We start from the raw sequence: 22,339 nt of genomic DNA, 5'->3' as shown, positions 1-22,339 counted from the left end.
TACTATGATATCCCTCCTTGGATACCATTTAAATAATGCCATAAATATTTGTTGTGCCATTAAAAATAAAGGAGACATTTAGATCTCCTTCAGCTGAGACACCCTGTATATTGATTACAAAAGAATACAATTTTATTTTCTCTAGAAAGAAAGTCACAACATTTATATTCGATAGATTTTATTGAAAATGTTCGCTACGACTCTGACTGGTTAAAATACGGCAAGGGGTTGATGAATTCTTGTACAAACAACAACAGCCAATGACCGAAATGGAAAAATCGTTCAAAGGGAAAGTTTTCGCTCCGACAAAGCAATTTCCCTCGATCAGCATCGTAGTCCACAGCAAAAAACAAAGGTGCTCGTTACAACAGCTCGCCATTCACGGCCACAATCGAGTAGCTCGGCCCCAAGGCCATTCTTAATCGCCTAACGCGTGCCGCTCGAGGTCCACCCCCTACGCTCGCTTAGGGGATGCCGATTTCCGGGGGTAGCGGTGACGCGTACGGCTAGGCTCTCGCCGTTTAGACTGTCAATGTTAGGGACCGGGACTGACAGCAGGCTGGTTGTCGGCACACGTCCACGAATGGCCGACAGGAGCGGTGGTAACGGTGCGTGTTGTCTCTTCAGTATCGAGCACGCAGCCAACCAGAGCACTCTCTGGTTCGTCACCGTGTGCCCCCGTCGCATCAAAAGGGCGGGAATCAGTTTTCGCATTAAACCACCGGCGACAATTCGTGAACAACAAAACCCTCGAACGATACGTGTTGCTCCAGTTTCCCGTGAATACCATCCGCGAAATTGTGGAGCCGAAACGAATATCGGGAATTTATACTAGCTTTCTATCTGCCGTGGGAATCGGAACGACCGGTGTATATTTCATCCCCGATATTGAAGTCCCAGTGAAGTGCGGCCACTCTGTGAAATGAATATCCGGAGTTTGTCCTCCGCGAATTCGACCCGTTGTTGTGTGCCATTTCTGCGAGCCCCGGAAGTGAGACTGCAGCTTTTACCGGTAAGGGTCGTGTCCTGGTCGAAATATTTGCGCGAGCGTTGAAACGCGTTGCTACTCGGTGGAAGTTTTACAGAAGTTTTAAAGAAGAGCGTCTTCGAACTTCGTGTCTTTGTGGAATTATTTTTTGCAAGCGTTGCGGCAGCTTCGTCTAATTTTCTAGATCAACTGGTGGCCAGTGATAGCTAGGATCTTCTCGGAGGGAGACTGTTCGAAAGATCCTGGAAGTGAGATTACAGCTTTTACGAGTCGTGTCCTTGTGGAATTATTTCTGCAAGCGTTGCAATTAGCTCTGACTAATTAACAGGAAAATCAACCGATAGTGGAAGCTTTGGGTCATTGAACAAGTAACTAGCTTTGTCTAGGTATCTAGATCAACTGACACTGGAAGATGGAGTCTTCGAGGAGCGATACTGTTCGAAAGGTTCGCAAAGAGTGCAAATAAAAGCGTTTGCGACGTTGAAGAAGAGAAACTTCGAAAGAAAGCGAGCACAGCGATGAACGGCTTCTTTCCGGTGATTTATCGCGGAGAAACGTATCCAGGTTTTCAGAGACTTTGGTCGACTCTGGAGGGTTCGTGTCCGTTCTGAAATTTACAGGGATTTGTGGATGAACGGAGGACTCGAGGAGGATCTGTTTGCGATGTCGCTGGCCGAGGACTGGGTCACGAGGAGGCGGTGAACACGGAATGCTTGCGGTTAGGATGACATTGTACGGGATCGTGGAGGAACATCGACGAATGTTGGTCGACAGCGGCTGATAGCGGGGAATTGGATTACAGAAACATGATTTCGCGTGGTCAATCGATCTGTGCCTTTCGAAGCTAACAAGAGAAAAAGGTATTACCGAGCTTCCCGTTTCTATTTCGGAGCTGATCGCGATCCCCTCTTAATCCCCAAGGTTCGATCTGTACAATGTAGCTCCGTGTATATTTTTGGAGAGAAATTTATCAGAATTTGAGTCTGAGCACAGAGTATTTTTGTAAATTATTGTAGATGAGGATCGAATTTCTGTATGAATTTTCGGAGAGTAGGCTTGTGGAAGTATAAAAAGAAGACTGTGTTTAGGAGGAGTATGATCGTCTGCTTCATTTCCTTCGACCGTCAGTACTCCGATGATCTATTTTAGAAAAGCGCGTCTCGCTCCGAAAATAAAAGAAAAATCGGAGTACTTCTAACTGGGTCATCGACGGTGAAAAATCGCCGGAAGCGTGTCAGAGACTGCCCCGATCCTCTGGGATTTCGAAAATCCTGATTAATTCGAGAACCGAAAGCGAAGACGACAAAATTATTCTATGCCAGCCTCGTTCGCAAGATATTTTAAAATCTGCACAATTATATTTTGCAAGAGACAATCAAGTCAAGCAAGTGCAAAGATAATGGAACGCTTCCACAAACTTGTTCAAATCTCAGCATAAAAGTTCTCCATTCTTCATCCACACGTCTGAAGATTTTCAAGATCATTTCAAACTGAAAACCGAAACCTGTTCAAACTTCGAAAGATTTATCAGTTAGATCGATTCAGGAATCGGACTAACAACAAGATAAATAGAGAACCACGTAGAGGAATAATAATCAGTGAAGACTTTGCGCGGGTGGCGGAGTCGAACGCGACCCGGATACTATTCTAATCCGTAACCTTGAGGAACGGGTTAGCGAAGTCTAGAAGCCTGGAACTTGGCCGTGGCCGATTGATCGCGCAGCAGGGCCTCTTCACTGTACCAACAAACCACCGAGGGAACCTGAGGATGCCGGGAACTGACAGCTACAGGCCGAAAATAAAGAGAGCAGCGATTTTCATCGACAAATAACCGTCTCTCTTCAGTCTTCCGAGGATTAGCCGACCTGCTGGCCACGGACGCTGCTACCCCTTCGATCATGACCGAATGAATCTTCTGGAATCACTATAAAAACAAGGTGGGTCGGCTCTAACACGGATCATCTAGGGTTTTGTGTATTTTGTGCCATCAATTAGGGTCGCGACGACAAAGTGCTTGTACAAATTGTTCGAAACCAGACGTCTGTGATTTATGTTCGTTTTTTTTATCGTGACTGCTTCGAGGACGTCAGAATGTTGGGATAACCTCGATTTATTGATATAACGGTCTAGCTAATTGTTTGTGGTTAAAAGTGTGTAATTCTTACCATTTTCTGTTGATTTAAAATTGCGTATTGAACGTTCCAAGTGCAGTTGGTATTTCTCAAATCTTTGTGTTAAAGGTTTATTATTTATTCATTTTCACGATTTAATGCTTCGAAAAATTCAATACGATTCTCAAACTATTTCAGCCGGATTTTCGTTCCCGCGGTCGGAGAAGAAGCGGAAGAGCTGAGGAACGTGGACCAGGCCCCATAAAGTGGTGCTCGAGAGCCCAAGAAGCCAACAGAGCCGCCATACACTTTCCAGCTCCCCATAGTGAACTTGGTGCACCGTATCGATGCACTTGAGAAGCCTCGAGCTCCGCCCGGCTCATCGAGAAAGCTAATTTTAAGACGATCTCGAGAGGACTCCTTCGATCACTGTGATGATCAACGACCATGGCGCCAGGAGTAACGACCCTGACGAGTCTCCTGTTGCTGATGACGATCGCGAGGTGCTCGAGCGACTTCGCGAGCACCCGAACGCCGTTCTCCAAGGTTCTGAAGGGTGTCAAACTGCCTGGTGGTTATATGGAGGTGATACGGGAGCAGCATTGCTCTCACAACATCGTCAGACTGACCTGCAGGTCCCTCAAGGCGTTCATGTTCATCATCGAAGCGGAGTACCTGGCGAATATGACCTATGCTTGCAGACACGAGCCTCAGAGGATGACGAAGAAGCCGTGGAGCAAAGGTAGCTTGGAAGTTAGGAGCAAGAAGTTGAAGGGGAATTATGTGGATGATCTTCAAGAGGAGAGACTGGGGGCGGTGGATATTAGACAATCAGTGAACAAGAAGTGAGTCCTTTTGTTATATGTGCTTTTAAATTTGCGAATTTTGTGATGGATTCTCTGGAAGTTTGATAGGTCGTTAAAAGTTTGAGGAATGTTGGAAATTAGGTTTTGAGGAAAATGTCCTCTTCGTTTAGGCAAGGAAGAATTTTTAGGTTACTTTTCAAGAACTGTTCCTTTAAAATCTAAAATAGTATCTTAATATTTAATAGTGCAATTGACTTTTGACTACTCTCAGCTGGTTTTAAACTATGAATTTTTTTAAACCCAGGGAAGTTGTAAATTAGTTTCGAGGGAGGTAGTTTCTAAGAAAAATGTTCCCAGTTTGTGGCTGCATCGGATTTTTGGCACCTCTCGAGGGCCATTGTGTTTAAACCGGAAAGCATGCTAGTTTAATGCCCGACATCGTGTTTTCCGAAGTTTTGCGGGTTCCCATGGGTACGCTTCGCTCGCTTTTCGTCGCATTTCAACACAATAATAGCCTCCCAGAGGTAATACGAGTCTCTCACTAAACATCCGCAAGGAAAGCAGTGCGTAATGCATATACGGTTACCGGTGCGTAGACCACAGGACTAGAAAACCGCTCCAGACGTGCCAATGCACGCAGTCGAAATAAATAAATGAACTTTTCCATCGCCTACAGAATCATTGGCGAGCGACCAACCGTACTTAAACTTCTCTAAAGAGTAATTTCATCCTCTATCGGTTTACTCAGCTCGTTTTAATAATTTACTGACAAATAATATACATATATAAAAAAACTTTATAAGGATGTGTATATTTGAATTCATTAGACATGCACTGAATATATTTGGAAATTCCAGGATAGTTTCATTGCAAGAAGCTTCTCTTCGGATTCGAACTCGGACCTCTCATAGTTTTAATAGTTTGTCGAGGTACGTCTTGTTCGCGAGATAAATTTCTTTTCAAAATTAAAATCGTCATTTTAAAGCAAAGCACTAACGAAAATGTCCCAAATTAAATCAGCCAGAACAAATGATAATGATTAAGTTCTTGTAAAGAGGTATTTAGCAAAGCTCCTGGCTCTTGAGACGCCATATTGAGTCCTCGGCATTGTTGGCAACAAATGTCGTCGGCAGAAAAGCGCGCCGAGGGGTTTGAAAGGGGATGAACGTCGAACAATCGCGTGAATGGAGCCTGCAGTCGAATGCAATTCGGTTGGAATTAGCCCCAGAGCCTTTTCTCGGCTCTCGCGAGAGAAATCGGCTCTCTCTCTCTCTCCCTCTGCTCTTTTACATTTTTTCTGAAACGACCTAGCCGATCACCCACGCTCCTCGAGGCCTTTGTGTGTGCCGATATACGTACATGGCCGTGACGTATCTTCGCAGGGCGGAGCGAAATCTCGAACACGCAAAATCGTCGTTTGATGTGCGCCAGCAAAGCGTGCGCGAAGTTTTAATTGCCTTTTGAGCGACGTTCGATGCCCGCCGAAGGAGAAATCGTTTCCGGGAGAGTGCATCGCGCGCGAGGAGCACAGCTCGATGAACTTTGCAAATAAGGGGTTGCACCCGCGATCCTGAAGGGAGCGACCTTCCCTCCCTACCTTCTCGCCCTTTTAGGGCTCCACGAGTGTCTTCGAATCGACGAATTCATATATTCCACTCTATCTCTCTTCAATCGCAGACGCTCGCCTGCTTCGAGGTACTTTCAAATAGTGAATGCACGCGATTGCTTAGAAAATGTTTCATAAGTTGCCACTTTGATCTTCGGTATATTTTCTGGGGCAGGCAATCCTCGTATAAAATAGACATTCGAATCTTCAGGCAATAAATTGTCGTATAAAATTGTCATTCCAATCTTCGGGCAATAAATCGTCTTATAAAATTGTCATTCCAATCTTCAAGTAACAAATAGACTTTGGCGAATGACTAATTATATTGATTCTCTCACTGCAACTTTTAATAAGCGATGTAGATAATTTTTCATTAGAACAATTTCACAAGACACACTACTGGAAATTAATAATCCTCGTGCCCGAAGAAAGCTACCTGGCTATCAGCATGTTCGAGGCATCCAGGATAAATGATTTCGATGAAAGAATGGCGGAGGAAGCCAGCTGCGTCGAAAAATTCAAAGGGATTCCTCTCCGCGTGGGTGGTGCGCGAAACGTTATTTCCCCTTTATTTCCGGCATGGGGTGCATGGGAGCCGATAATATCGCCAAGAGAAAGAGAGAAAGAAAGAGGCTAGACACTGGCTGCGTTCTGGTCGCGTGAAAGGGGTGAAAACCGTCCCTCCGGCTATTATGCCCCTCGGGTCGAGTCCACTTTCGATCTCCCGCGCAACAATCATCTCGATCTGAAAACAATCACGATTTCTCTTTTACCATTCGCGAGACGGGGTAGTTTGCGCATTCGACACCCGGTATACGCGCTAATGGCCGGCGTCGTGTATTTAATTGACGACCCCGGACTTTGCTAGTCGATACAATCTGCGATTCAGCTTTGGCCGTCTGCGATATGCGAATGTTTACTGGCGGACGTTTGCGCACCGAGTCTCTTTGATGTGCCGTCGATTGTTCCGACTTGTTGATTGTTTTGTTCCTATGTCGTTTAATGATATATGCAAGAGTCGACTAATGAAGCGATTGAGCTGAAAATGTGCACAAGAAGGCAAATATTTTTTCAAGGAAAAAATTAATTCCCCTGTTTTGCAGATGTTCCGGGAAAAAGCATTGTCCGTACAGCTTCATTACCGATCATCCAGGCGCAGTTTATTGGAGCCCGGCTGCTTTGCAAATAAAATACGCCTGCGTTCCAGGTAAATTGTGTTCAGAATTTTCTTGGATCTTATTTGCACAGAGCTTGTACATGACTCAACTATATTTAAATAAAGGCTTGCTTATCTTCCGTGTTTATGCACGTAGAGGGAAGTAGTTCATCAGAGATGACGACAAGCAAAAAATTTAAATAATACAGCTTTAAAACATGTAGTTTTATTCATTTTATTCATTTCTGTGTGTTTAAAAATGGTCGGATAAAATGGCACAATTGTTAAGGGACAGGAAATGGCGTGAGAAACAGGAAGTACACGCGATTTGATTACTTTACACGCGTGCACAATACTTCCTCCGCACGGAATAGCAGGGAGTCGATTTTCAGCCGTGCGCAATCGATAATCTGCGATCTAGATAATCGGAAATAAATATCAGTTCTTCTCTATCGAACGGGAAGAATACACGGGGCGACACGTGTGACACGTTCTGCGATTTCTATCTTCTAAAATATACAGTCGCCGCTTGACAACGTGTTGCCAGAGTCAACTTTTGGCTTCACTAAACAATCACGTACTGTTTGACTTGTCTGTGAGTATTTCCGGAAAATAAAATTTTGCTGCATCTTTTTGCGTCAATTGTAAGTTGAGATGCAGATCAGAATGCAAATAAAGATTTGATTTATAAATTCTTTTAATACTTCTACTGTCACAAAGTTTAGAAAATTATTGTTGTCATAAATGGAGATACATACTTCGTGGAGTGATTTTTGTTAAGTTCTGGACGTTGGAGGAGGAACTGTTTGAAATTCCCAAGGATTATGTATTCCTGCTAAAGCCCTACAATAGCGGCAAGTTCTTCCGGAAAGCGACAACGTGTTTCGTAACGACCGGTGCCGCCTGCGACAGAGGGAAAAAATCCTTAAAGGACACGCTAATCCCTTATTTCTATGCAATGGCGTGTACCGGAGTAACAGACGCGAAAAGGTTACGACGATTTGAATATAAAGTGGGCGAAAAGAGCGCTCTTGTACATCTTGTATAACTTCTATAATATGTATATTTACGACATACAATCTTCAAACAATTTCGATTTCTGAACTGAAGCCAATTTATACAAAACATGTGAATACAAAACAGTATTCTAGACACACTCAGTATTTTGAACCAATAAAACAATGAAACATTAATATTACGTATCGAACACTGTAAAATAATGTTCGTGCACATTTATATAAATAATACAGTGAAATTGACGAAGCTAAAAGGTAGATACATATTAGACGATTGTATAAGTTCGTGCCCGATTTGAAAATAAAATTGAATGGTTAAATTTTAAAGAATAAAACTTTACTAATCAATTATACATATAGTCACCATCTTTTCTACCATTTTTTAATTGTAATTTAACCCATCTTTAACCAAATCTTTAACCAATCTTTAAAATTTAACCATTGAATTTCATTTTCAAATCGGGCACGAACTTATACAATCATCTAATAATTTAAACATTCTGAATATAATAATACAAAAATAAATCGTAAGATCCCTTTCCAAGTGACGGGACTAAATCTTGATCATATTTGATGGAATCTGATTATACCATCACAAAATGTCATTAATATTACAGACTTCCATGAACTCATAAAATCGTGTCCGTCTGTCCGACTGTCTGTTTGTGACGGTATCAATTGAGGACGGCTGAAGATAGATAGCTGGGGTTGGAACCATTAGACGATGCGTTTCTTCGGGAAGGTTTTACGGCAAACCACATTCGAAAAAGACCATTCGTTCAAAAGTTGTGACGTCATTAGTGACCAAAGACGACTCTTTCGCCCTGTTTTGGGCACGTTTCTGCTTATATCTTTTGACTTATAGCACCTATATTCAATTTGAGGTACTCATTGGGATAAGGAGAGAGCGAGAGAGGGGGAGAGACACAAGGATATGAATAAAAAAATCAGAAATCGCTTACATAGAGAAAATAACTCAGAAAATTGCGTACAAGCGAGAATTTATCGAAATTGCCCACTGTGCGCTGCCTGCCCGAAAGGCAAGGTATTCAATAAATTAAAGTTCCTTTAATAGATCCTCATCACACACACATACACAGTACAACAAATTTAAAATAGCCCGCATACATGTTAGAGTTTAATATTTCAGAAAGTTGAAATTGGAAGCAGTGACGTTTTCAGAAGAAAAAACTGAACTGCCAATTCAAAAATCGATTGAAACAAGTAACGCATCGTACAATGTGGAAAAACAATTTAAATGCAGAAATGAAATGCTGGAACAAAAGTTCACCCCCGGGGAGACACCATTACCAAGCGAAAATCGAGAAACAGCGGGTATCTCGTTGCAAGGGGTGAGACCACCCCTCTGACGGCATACAAGCGGTGTCAACCCCCCTCCAGGTGTATCCGCACCCCGTTTTCGCTCACCGAATGGAAACTGGAGCAAGGACACCCTCGCCGACTACTGATACCACATAATGGTACCCGGAGTCACACTTCGAATCGACAAATGGACCGAAACGGATGCAGATGTTTGGTCCGCGTCCTTCTGCTCACCGACGGTGTCCTTGCACCCCTGGGGAGTACAGCGTGCGCAAACGGGGGTGGCGATTCAATCGAGCCGAATCGAAGCGTAGAAAATAGGATCTTCCCGTGCCCAGAGATAATTCATACTCTTTTTCCCTTCCCCGCACCGATAATTCATCCCTCGGACGGGCTGGAAATTTAATTTGCTCTTCTCGAGCGCCGTAACTGGATCGTAACGTAAAACCGGGAAGATGAAACCCCCATGAAATTAAAGGAACACAGAATTATTACCAAAGAGGTCCTAAGTCCACATCCCGGAACTCGGTTATTTTCTTCCGAAGTTTTCCACAATCAAACAATTGCACAAAAAACAATTTCTTTCCATGTGATCTTTCGAAGAGAAGTCTCCTCGTGACGTTCACAAACATAATGTAGAATATATTCGTTCTAAATAAATAAAAGATGTATGAAATTGATAAGATGTATGGTCGAGGGTTAATTTTATGGAGCAGTGTAGCCACGATCCTCCAGCAATCTATTTCTCGTATTGCCAGGGGACGCACGGTCCCTTATCTTTTTCCATTCCGTCTTATGATTCACGTATCGTTTTTCTGTCGCAGAGAACTCCGTCAGGAAATATTGCAACGAGGATCTGAAGGTGGTGCAGGGAGAGGGTGGTTTTGTGAACTCGCCCGGTTATCCGCTTTATTATCTCGGCGAGAATACGTGCGGATGGACGTTCAGGTCCGCTCCTGGCCAAAGGATCGTCCTCACTTTCCACGACCTAGATATACGGGGTGAGTATCGATCCACAGCACGCCACTGCCCTTCGTAACCTCCGGTAATTAAGCCGAGTGGATCCCGGGGTTGGGGGATCGATTTAAAAATCATGAGACTAGAGAGGCCCCTCTAAAGAAGATGAATTGCTCCGGTCGACCGGTGATCCTCTTACGCCCGCGGGGAACATGAAATTTTCAGGTGCATTGAACAATTCATACGATCCCGGCAATATTCCTGCTTCGCGCGTGATCTCACGAAATCGTTCCGTACTGGTATTTTACACGTTGACTGCCGTTACACACATGAGTAATCAAATTATTTATGCGTGTTTAACAATGAATTCTTACGCTATTATATTTATTGCACCAAATTGGGGTGAGATCTGGAAAACGTGTAAGAATATAACAGTAGCGTTATGTAAGAAAAGCTCCGAATCCTCGGAAGAAATTAACTTATTGGAGGGCTAATGGAAACATTAATGTGCCCATAATTATGAGAAAGCGCTCTAAGTCATATATTTCTTCTTTCGAGATATTTAAAGGGAAAGTATATTAACACCAAATGAATTCCATATAATACTGAAGTAACAAGCACTATCTAGAAATTCATTTTTGACAATATCGTATAAACTATACATTGAATTAATTTAGTCTAAAATAATGTGATGTGAAACGACTGATGAACTCATTGTTTTAAAATTTTGAATATTTAGAGGAAGAGAATATTAACACTAAATGAATTCCATATAGTGTTGAAATAACAAGCACTATCTGGAAGTTCATTTTTCACGATATCGTAAAAATTACATTGAATTAATTTAGTTTAAAATAAAAATAAAAATTTTGAATATTTAGAGGAAGAGAATATTAACACTAAATGAATTCCATATAGTGTTGAAATAAGAAGCACTATCTAGAAGTTCATTTTTCACGATATCGTAAAAATTACATTGAATTAATTTGGTTCAAAATAATGTGATGTGAAGTAACTGATGAACTCATTGTTTTAAAATTTTGACTTAGACCACTTTCATAATTATAGGTACACATGAATTTGCACATCCCATTTCCGGAACCATTTTGAACGTTGTTTGAACAGACGACTAAAATTAGTTGTTTTTCAGGACCGGAAGTGGACGGTAGTTGCGTGGACGTCGTCAGGGTGCGCGACAGAGGAAGAACGCTTCTGGAACGCTGTGGCACCGCAGCTGGTGTCAGGGTCATCTCGAATTCGAACATAATCACGCTCGACCTTGTCGCCTCGAAGTGGTTCTATACGGCCCGGGGATTCTTCTTGCATTATCAAGGTCAGTCCTGCAAGGAAGGTGGCGATCACTGCTTGTTTTCGAGAGCCGAGGAAACACGATCGAGACAGTGGAACTCGAGATGGACGGACGCGTCGATGCTTGTGCAATGAATCTCCCTTTCATCCAGAAATAAAGTCGTGCGGATCATTTTCGGTGCAGGAGCGTGACATGCGCGTGTCCGGTCATCGCGGTGCATGATTCAGGACGGGTATCAACGGAATCGATATCGTGTTTCAACGAAGAATGGATACTTGGCTGTGTCATAACGCCATTGTCAGATAAAATTGATTCGTCGAGCTGTTTGATCTATTTTTGCGCTTCCATATTTTTCTGTGGCCCGGTTGAACGATTTCTCTCACGGTGATATTTATACAATTATTTTAATTAAGTGGTATTATTGGGCTGGCAAGAAAGTAACTTCGGTATTTTAAGGTGAAATACAGCCCAATTTCGATAACCTTTTGCCAGAAAGAATAAATAAGAAAATATTCTATTGATTAAAGTTTATCGCTTAGATAAAGAAATTCGGTTTTATTTCGCCTTCAAATATTGAAATTACTTTCTTGCCAACCCAGTAGAATGATTTAACTCTTCGTGAACGAAATTTTTTGGAAATATCAAAAATATATCCGTCAGAAACATAAAATGTTGAAATAGTTTATAAAATATTAAGACTACAGGTATAAACACTGCATGACGAAGTGGTTATATTTTGAAGACTTGTACAAGACGTCAAGATAACAATTTAAGTAGCAGAATAATGTTTAAAATTGTACTGTCGTATTAATATTTAAAGAGTCAAATGACGTCTACCTACTATCATAAATGTTCGCTAAGAAAATGTTCATATGTATCTTCATGAATTGTATAAAATGTCATGATGATTTACGTACCAGTGCGCTGTATGAAATATTGCCCGACAGGTATTCTAATTTTAAGGGTCAGGAGGGGGTAGCTCCGCCGGTATAAATTTTGTAGGACGCGGGGTAATATTTTTGCAAATTATGTGTGTTCACGCTCCCAGTAGAAAAATAGAGCCTTCATGCAGTGAACGTGGATGAAACTCACGTGACAAATGGTTTAATATTTCAGTGCTGGGATGCCCGGATGTATCAACACCAAATGGGAGCTACATATTGAATGGCACCCTGACGTCGAGGACGTTTCTGTGCAAATTCGGTACCGTGTTTCCGGACAGTAAGGAAAGTATACGGACACTCGAGTGCAAGAACGGGAAGTGGAATGAGAGTGTCATCGCCATACCGAACTGCGAAGGTAAGAAAATCTTTATTGATGTGGAACGTGGGAGACTTTGCAAACACGAAACAAATACTAATCTGAAAAATAGTACAGTCATGTACATTTTAATAATCTAAATTGTGAAATTCATGCTAAGGAATTTGTTAAAATGCGACTCAGGTTACATAATTTGGACCCTTAACGGAGATCATGCTTACTCCCCGATTAAAATCATTTCTAAAAGATACTCGAACCTCTTCTTATGATTAGCTAAGTGAAGAACAATTCATCGATAAGTATTACCATTAAGATACCAATATCAGAACCAAATCTTACCACTAGAGTCAAATTGGCGGACAGTAAAATTGAGAATATCTATTCTGAATTAAACATGAATTGAAACGATATTTTGTTTGGAATGTACGTACAAGAAAAAATTATTTTAGCTACTATTTCATGCTCGAGAACCCACTCTACGATGCATAAAAATAACTATAAACGTCAAGCCACAGCCGCAACTACTTTAGAGCTATTAGTACTCTTAACTACTTTAAGGGTGGTAACCATTTTAGGGGTAGTAACTCTTCCAAAGAGGATTTCGCTCACCTACAAAACTAATCCGTAAAAATTTCCCTACTCAAACAACGATATAAATATTTACCTCGACTAACAATTTAAAGTGTGTACCAAGAGATCCACAATTAAAATGTATATTACCTGCTTTCGCAAAAGTTTGGAAATCCTGAAAATAATTTTGATTACAAATACAATTTACCCAGCGCTGGTAATAGGCGCTCGAGCGAATAGCTACGTCCCTTACGGGCCACCCAGGAACCCATGGCTGACCATCGCTTTGGTAAGGGGAAGCCCGTGGTAGGGGAATGCGGGACGAGTGGAGGGAGTTGTCGAGTGGAGGGGAGGGGGAAGGATGAAAGAAAAAGACGGAGGGAATGAATCTTGGGGCGGAGAAGTATTCGTGGAGGCACCATAGAACGGGAGCGTCGCGCACGCAACGACGCCAGCCGTCTCGACGCCACGTGTCTGCGCGCAAAAATCGTTGAAAAATTAATTTTTCGCGCACCTGGTCCAACGGTATCGAACGATCGCGATTCAAGCCGCTCTATCTAACAATATTCGGCTCCTTGATAAGATAGTCGCGCGTTATCACCTCGAACATTAACATTCGCGTGCTCTCGTCAAAGAAGATCCACGCCTCAGCTCCGCTCGTCGCACAATTATCAGGTAATTTTTATAAAAACCATACTAACGCTAGAATTACCGAGAGAGTAAAAAACGATTGGCATTTTCCCGTCATTTTTCTAATCCTTTGTTTGCAAAACTTTAGCGAGGACGTTGATAAGGATTGGTTAATCTCGATGTTTGTTGCATCGATAGCGGAACATTCGATGGAATAATTCGGTGGATTCGTTTGGAGCTTATCAGAATTTCTTTTCTTGTGCATTGATAAGAAGTGCATATTATTCTCGCATAACTCGTGTCATCGACGTCCGGGGTCAGTAGAGTTATCTCTTCCTAAGCAAAATTCTAAACAATTCGGAATTAATTAATGCCACGTAGTAACCAACTTCCGGCAAGCATAACGTGATACATACTTTAATGCGAATTATTAATTGCCTCGTTCAGCACGGCTGACTAGGCTCGCCCAGCCTCCTTCTGAAGCTTCTTCACTCTTTTATACTTGCCATCGCCTCGTTCGCGATTTTCGGAACGATTCTTGACAATGCCATCGAATTGGCTGCCTCTGCTACGAAATTGATCATGCCAATTTAGTGAATTTATCTATCCAATCATCTTGAACAATATAATGCAATAATTTGAATCACTTTTCATAGGATTAATATATTGCATATGAAACGTTCGCGAATAATACAGTGTATAATCGTCCATGCAATTGATATTGATTGATGTTTACAAATTAATACACTTATTCCTGTATTGTCTCATAACATTGCATAATGATACTCGTCAAAAGCGAACGCAATTAAACATTTTCTATTATGTGTTTCGCCCTGATAAACCAATTGTATGTTCTCAATAATGCATTGACGAGACTAAACACGAATTATATTTTACGCAGTGTATTAAAATCGGGAAGGTAATAAATATTTATACAGCTCCTGGAACTAACGCAATAAAATTTCAATTTCGCATTAACATCCACGGTCTAATAATTACCACCGGAATGGAGCCGTAATATTTCACCGAAAATACCGTCGGCCAACAAAGTTTATCGCGCTCGCTTCATATTTTTAATAGAAAAAGTTGGGTACACAGTTTCAATTAGTTTTCCGATCGGAAACATCGATCGCGTCGCGGCTGAGCCAATCCGGAAAGTTTTCCGCGAACTTTTCCCGCGGCGGCAACACGATCGACCTCGGATCATCGATTCGCAAGTTTCGCAACGCAATCTCCTCGAATTTCGTTCGTTTGTTCGGCGTCTCGCGAGGGAAAAGGTCCGAAATGAAACGTTCGCGGTCAGGAAAAATGACAAGCCTCATCTCTCGACGAACGTTCTCCGCGGCTTTTCACGCCCCGAACAAAGGAGATCGAGGCGAATGTGTCTCCTCCAGCCTTTGTGGGATCCTCTATTCAACCCGCTAATAATTTGCCGGGATACGGCAGGAATTTCTGCCGCGGGAATATCGGGAACGTTTTTCTTGGGTCGCTTTCACCAACCGGCAAGAAAAGCCGGGCCCGCCGCTCGCTCGTGATTAGAGACGGGATCAAGCATGTTTGCAAGTAGGCTCGGATCGAATTCTGCATTTAGAACAAGCACAATTTCAATTACTGGTTGTGATCCGCGGGTTTTTATGCGGACTAAAAAATTGGAGAATTATTTCTTCTTCTATTGATTTCGTTAGGTTCGGGAAAGCGTAACAGTGTTCTTAAATTTTTCTGAAATTTTTGCTGTTTCATATTCCACGAAGTCACACTCGTCTCATAAATCATAAGATCCACAAGCCAGTGATTGATAGACTGCGGCACTAAACGCAATTGGCATACATTGCTTTATAATAATGACAAAATTGCATTTATATTTAGATTTCGTACCAGTTTTCTTTAAATATGTACTACGGTAGAGAAGTTTGCTGAAAAAATTGCTCGGAGAAACATATTTCTAAAAGAACAGATCAGGAGCAAGTCATTTTGACTCATCCGCTAGTTCTAGTGTTAATGGGAAGAGTTGCTAGGCGAAATCTAAAACAGTGGAATGATTAAAAGAAGTTCAAACAGATCTGACTGGTATCTTGTATCTCTGCTCATCGTCCAATATTGATCGTGTTCCAGCTAGTGATTACTGCTTTTTCTGAGAGAATTCTATTAATTAATCATATGAAGAAACACGGGTGCGTTCAGGTCGAGTCAGATGATAATTTCGGCGTGTTTTGCAAGTTTTTTATGCGACGTTTCCGTTCGACGCGTTCATTTTTAGACGTTTGTAACGGGACCATGATAAATTATCGGGACGGTAAGAAGTGGTAGATACGCCTGTGGGAAATGGTTTCTGTAGAAACCGGATGAGTGTGATGTTGAGGGCGGAGATATCTGTGTGTATACTTTCATTCGAACCTTTTGATGTTGCTGCTATATTATGCTGGGAATATTCTTTTCAAATGCAAAGGAGGTGCGAGGAGCCTGTACTAGAATTTATAAATCTAGAAGTACTCCATCCTGTACAATTTCATACGAAAATATTAAAAATAGTATTTCTGAAAATATTACGTTTTGAAGACTAACAATGTCTAGATGGTTTTAGAATATTTTAAGCAATTTCATAGTATACATTAAATTAACTAATTGATTCTTTAGTAAATTCGGTACAACTACAATGTCGAAAGGGATCAGCATCATCGCGTGCACTATACTTACATTTAATATACCAGTGTAAAATATTAAAACAATTAGCCTTGTCAGCAATGTATAAGATTACTAACGACGGCCATGTTGCATGTGCGCTGCCCGACGCGACGGTACTTCAACTAAGCAGTATATGTAACTGTATTTCAAAAGCGTGCAGTCCTCAGGCCAGCATTTGTTAGAATACCTCCGCTGTGATACCAGAAAAGTATTCTAAGAGAATATCTCGCTGTAGATCATGCTATTTTTATCTTGAAACAACATAGAGGCTAGGCTGATTCACTTAAAAGTTCCGAACGCTTTCATGAGAGCTACGTTAAAAATCTGAACACACACACACATGTTCGACATAAATTTATTTAGATTTCTGCCAGTTTTCATAACAATATGTGCTTAACTGAAGAAATTTATCTAATCATTTCTAATCTTCATCTTTGCAATTTCGATAATTATAAAATAAAACATACCTATTTGGTACGAGATCCAGACTGTTTAGAATATTTTCCTCCCGGCAAATAAAAATGCAAATAAAAAGTTGCAGTAGAAACGGAGCCGGAGACCAGACCGTTCAAAAGTCCCATGAACTTCAAAAGCTCGGTAGCTCGAAAATCTGCAAGTGAGCGGCACGCGCGAATTGTGCGTCGGTTCAATTTTCCGGGCGGTTTCGCGACGCAAACTTTCTAAGTATCCTGCAAAATAGGCGAACAAGCTTGGGGACGACGGCTCTGACACACATTGCATCTGCATACATTCCCGACGAATGCATAATTCAGAGGAGGTGCAGTTTCGGGGTAGAGCGCACGGTTTTGCGTTTGCGGGCAAGAAACGTGGGAGAACGAAACGAGTTGAACCGATCTACACCATGGAGGGGGTACCGTTCGTGGAAGGAGGGCGAGGAATCCACGATGGAGGTGGAACACGTTCCCCTATAGTGCTCCCACTATGCTTTCGCGAGGAGGTAATTTTAGAGCCGAGAAAATAAAACAACGTTACGGTTGCACATGTTCGAACAGCTGCTGGCAGCCAGTCTGAACTCTGCAAACGCACTGGCGAACGATGGGAACGCGGCTCCCGTGTTTTTAAATCTTCCATGTAGAATTTCTAGTTCGGAAACTTCACGATTCCGATCTCTGGGAAAAATTGAAAATATTTTTAAGAAGCATTCTTGAGGAAACTGGAAATGCGAAATTAATTTAAGCAATCTTTACGCTCATCCAGGAGAAATATTTAGTAACATAAATAAATGACCTGCTAAACTACGTTTCAGGCACACGTCACTTTGCATACCACGTGCCGCGTTGACACTGACCTCCAACATATTTTTCCATAAAGAATGTAATCTATCTACAAGCTGTAAACAACTTCCTCGTCGTAAAATGTGTACAGTTTTTAAATTGAAAAGATACTGCGCACAAGATAATAAAAAGTATGTATTCATCCTTGTTTAAAAATTGTTTTGCACGCTGCGTTGTCGCATTCTTTGCATACAGTCGCGATGAAGTGTAGAATAGTGTCATTGATCGTGGTTAAACTCGCGCTCGGAAGGTTTTATAAGAATTATCGCCATCAATATTAATCAGGCGTCAACCGGTTGATGCGACAACACCGGCGGCATAAATTATGCCTCCGAACTTCCGAGGCTCTGGTGTGGCCATTTCAGGATATGCATCACTATTTAAAAACTTATTAGTAATTTACTCTTACGAAAAATGACATGTAAGAAAATTAATCTAGTAAGACACGATCTGATAGAAATCAGCATAATAAAATTCTCCAAAATAAGTGACTCCAGTGAGATGTGCCCCAATAAATTATTCCAGCAAGGTTCTCCAAGATAAATTAGTCCACGGAGACGTTCCAGAATAAATTGGTCCAGGAATCTCCACAATAAATGATTCTAGCAAGGTGCTCCAAGATACATCAGTCTACTAAGATACTCCAAAATAAATTAATCCAGTACTCAATAATAAACGTATCATTCAACATCCTCCAAAAAGAATCACTTCAAACAAAATCACTCAAGAGTAACGCACTGCAAGACATTCCCAAATCGGTCGATCAGCGTCAACCGCACCACACTGTGGCCAAAAAATCGGTAAAATGTCCTCCTCCAAAAAAACTGATTCCCATCCAAAGCGGATTGGTCGGGTGGAAGGAGGACGGAGCGTGGTTCTGACCGTGTGCGCGTCCGCGTGGGAGTAGGGGATGAGCTGACTTGTTCTCTTCGGGGTGGGGTTGCCCCTGTTTATTCCCCCACCTGTCCGCGTTCTATCTCTCCGTCTCTGTCGTTCTGCCCTCACCACAGAGAGGTTCCCCGATCCGTTGGTCTCGGTCGCCGTGCTGGCGAGAGGTAGGGAACGCCGTTCCTCCAGTCGTCGTCGGCCTTTCTGATAGTGGGACCACGCGACTCTTGCCGTCTTATCTATCACAGCGTTTTTATCAATGGAGAGCTCGCGTCGCCGTCTTTCACGTTCACGCACGCACGCCTCGCGATTACGCTCCACGACGCACGCGCGGTATCGTGAGGAGAAGAGGAACAAAGAGCACCTGCTCCTCAGGGAACCGTCAAACTTCAGCGACAGCAGCTTCGGCGTCAACGTTAACCGCAGCGTGATCCTTGCCAGGCCGATCCGCTCCTGGACAGCGGAAAGTGTCCGAGCGGGCTCTATGGAATAGACTAGCTATCTAGCAATAGCTAGACGGTAGTACAAGCTAGCTGGATATAGAGACAGTGTATCTCTCGGTTGGCAGCCTGTGAGGTATCGAACTGGCGCTTCAGCATCAACAATCAGCAACGTGATCCTTGCCAGGACGATCCAATTCTGGCCAGCCGAAAGTGAATAGACTAGCTTCTGTTCAAGATAACTGGGTAGACCAGTGTGTCTCTCGGTTGGCAGCCTGCGAGGTATCGAACTGCCTCCAGACAAGGCTCGAGGACAACTGGTTCGCGTGCGAGGATAATGCGTCGGGACCAGGTCTGATCCTTTGTTCTCTGTCTTGAAGAGAGAGAGAGAAAGTTAAATGGCTACTGTAATCATAGCTGAGAGCTCTTGAGGCTCGATGGAGTTGGCCAGACTGTTAAAAGTCAGCTTGAGGGCAGGAATCTGATCCGATCCGACCTGCTCGATCCCGAAAAAGTTCCCCCAGCTGTGTGAGGACGTTGACACTCGGTCAGCTGTCTCGGCATTGGCTCGATTCGATGAATAATTGAGAGAGGACGTATGCGACGTGTATAGCCACAGGGGACTGGCTGTTTCATGCAATTTCGTGGCTGGATTCCGTTGTAAGAATTGAAAAGAGAGAAATTGTAGAACGGAACCGGGAGGAGGTGTTATTTTCGAGGATGATGATCGCGGAGCGGAGCCAAAGAGTCTGTCGGGAGTAAAATAAACTTCGATCGGGTATCGGTCCTTGAATTTGCCGGACCAGAATAGAAACACAGTCTTCGAAAAGCACGAAACGTACACACGCGAGGAGAGAGCGCGCGTGAGAGAAGTAACCGTGGCCGAGACCCATGATCCAACCGAACAAAGGAAAATATTAGAGCCCTTTGTTCCGTGAAAAGGAGGATCAGATGTGAGAAATCCACGGGACTGCAACGCCAGGGAACACCTCGCAGGCAAAGTAGAATAGGACAGCCCCGGGCGGACCAAGGGGAACAACATCAGGTATCGGAAAATTTGTTATGGCAATCAGGAACCATCGATTGGTCCGAAACAAGACTCAGCTGCACAGTGGGCGTGTAAAATCGTGCTGGTAATGACACGGTCGAAGACGTTCTCTCTCTCTCTCTCTCTCAATCTGTTTCTGTTTGTCTCTCTCTCGCTGCCTCTTTCTCTTTCCTTGTCGCACGCTTTGTTCGCCAGTCTTTCTCTTTAAATACTCCGAACTGAGGAGCCTTGTTGATTGACGCAACACGCGACGAGCGCAACAAGGTCGAGCCTCGAACATATGGTCACAGGAAATATTTTTGTTTAATGATCGTTGTGTATAAATGGTCTTCTTGCGGTGAGGGTAGAAAATGAGAAGCGAAAAATTTTGCTAGGTCAAGGAATAACCCTTTGCACTCGAAGCTTCCTTGCCTCCAAAATTCGATTTTTGCAAAATAAAAATTTTCTGCATCATTTCTAACGAATAGAAGCTGAATAGAATTTCCTTCTTTAATGATTTATACTTTAATTCATTTATTGCTTTACTGTTTTATCGAGAAGGGTAAAAAAATCTGTTTGATCGTAAAATTGATAAAATAAAATCTTTTCGCAGCGGGAATGGTTGAAAAATGTCGACAGAAGATTTACGTTCGGTAGAAAGTGTGAAAGGGGTTGGTTTCACGTTATCTTTTTTATCGATCGTTGCATTTAAATGCCAGTTGGGTCAGGGAGATTAAAAATGGAAGATAAAGAATGTTTTTGATGAAAATGTTGACCCATTTCGAACGGAAATAATTGAAAAGTTCGGGCGTAGAGGATTTATTTTTGATTGAAGGTTTCTAAAGGGTTGGTTCGGCTGACTTTTTTATGGATACCCGGATTTAAATACGGATTTGGCGATGGAGATCAAAATAGGAGGTAATAAATTCTGTTGGGTGGAAAAATTGTCGGAATAAAATATCTTTGTACTATAAATGACTGAAAATTATGAATAAAAAATCTATAGTCGACTGAATTCTTCATGAATTGAGCGATGGGGGTTGAAAATAGGGAATACAAAATTCTGTTGTAACGATTAAGGTCAATAAAGTCAACGAAATAATATATTTTCTACTTGAAAATTCGTATTTGGCTGAAAGCTTTATAGGGGTTGATCACCACCGCGTTTAAATGACCATTTGGAAATGAAGATCGAAAAGGACGTGATCAAAAATCAGTTGAGTGATAGCATTGGAGCAATGCAATCCGTTCTCACTGGAAAGTGATAGGAGAGTGTCGATAGGGGGTTGGTGTATGACGGTAGGATGCATAGGGGTTGGCTCGGTGTTATTTCGATAGATTTGATGGAACGAGGCGGGAGATTCATAACCGGATCGATCGGAGTACATTTTTCAGCAGTGAGAGCTGTTCTTGGAAGCACTGCCAGCATAAAGAGCGTCGAATGTGTAAACCCAAGAGAGAGGGGATAAGGATAGGCCATGTGGCGTCGTTAGCTCAGGGTCGTCTTCGTCATTCGAGATGCCCCGCGCGATTATTCATCATGATGCCAGTGCTGTCACATTCTTGTCAATTTCGGGTGGGTTCGGGACCTATGAAACTATATCAGGAACATTCCCAGACATTGATTTAAACCTCAGAGTGATTTTATAAACTATTCATAGGTTATAAAAGCTTGAACTTCATTAACAACCCTATTTCAAGCACTTCTAATCAAATTTCGAAAGATTGGGAGCTATTACAATTTTTAATTTAATTTATACTCAATCCTCCGGGTCTGCAGCTCGTCAGAAGTAGCTCAGACAACTTGATTTCATTAACAGTACAATTTGGGAGCAATAGAAACCGGTTGCGTTCTGGCTTGCACTCTATATGGTGCTGTTAATTACACAGTATACACAGGATGGCTTCTGTGCTCGTTGCCAGCTGTTTTCTCGGAAACCTCGCGATTACTCTTCTTCCAAAGCTTCACTTACCATAAATAAGTCATTGTTTCCTTTCGCATACTGATGATAACAGTACCTACCACTTATGCTTCAGGTTCCAAGAAAGAGATGAAATCGCGAAAGACTCGAAGACAGTTAGGTCGTATTAGATGTTGTGTCGTTTCAATAAAAACATCGTTTCCTTTCAACTAGAGTAACAGAACTTCAAGAACACGACAATCCACCGAGCTCGGGACGCCCAATGCAATTTCGCGAAATTATACACGATACCCCACAAAGTGGCACAAACTGTTTCCTCAGAAGCCATTAAAGATGGAGAGTAAATTCGTCTT

The 22,339-nt window shown here is 42.3% G+C and overlaps 2 protein-coding genes across 2 annotated transcripts in view; one reads left to right on the top strand and one right to left on the bottom strand.

The window, feature by feature from the left end:
• Positions 1–535: 535 nt before the first annotated feature.
• Positions 536–22,339, top strand: part of LOC143214095 (uncharacterized) — a 38,166-nt gene continuing 16,362 nt past the window's right edge. Inside the window, exons 1-6 of the mRNA XM_076434719.1 lie at positions 536–2,925; positions 3,298–3,944; positions 6,615–6,718; positions 9,831–10,007; positions 11,114–11,296; positions 12,389–12,571. Of these exons, the coding sequence (XP_076290834.1) occupies positions 3,547–3,944; positions 6,615–6,718; positions 9,831–10,007; positions 11,114–11,296; positions 12,389–12,571 (1,045 nt within the window). The 5' untranslated portion in view covers positions 536–2,925; positions 3,298–3,546. The remainder of the gene's footprint in view (positions 2,926–3,297; positions 3,945–6,614; positions 6,719–9,830; positions 10,008–11,113; positions 11,297–12,388; positions 12,572–22,339) is intronic.
• Positions 5,953–22,051, bottom strand: LOC143214123 (uncharacterized). The gene is made up of 4 exons (XM_076434771.1): positions 22,038–22,051; positions 19,444–19,561; positions 12,365–19,095; positions 5,953–11,303 (listed from the first exon to the last, which is right to left on the bottom strand). The coding sequence occupies exons 1-3, from the start codon at positions 22,049–22,051 to the stop codon at positions 18,433–18,435; spliced, it is 795 nt and encodes a 264-aa protein (XP_076290886.1). The 3' UTR covers positions 5,953–11,303; positions 12,365–18,432.

This window comes from Lasioglossum baleicum, chromosome 12, assembly GCF_051020765.1.
Source record: "Lasioglossum baleicum chromosome 12, iyLasBale1, whole genome shotgun sequence".
Classification (NCBI taxonomy): Eukaryota; Metazoa; Arthropoda; class Insecta; order Hymenoptera; family Halictidae; genus Lasioglossum; species Lasioglossum baleicum.
The sequence above is the reverse complement of the archived record's forward strand: the minus strand, read 5'-3'. Positions and strand labels throughout refer to the sequence as shown.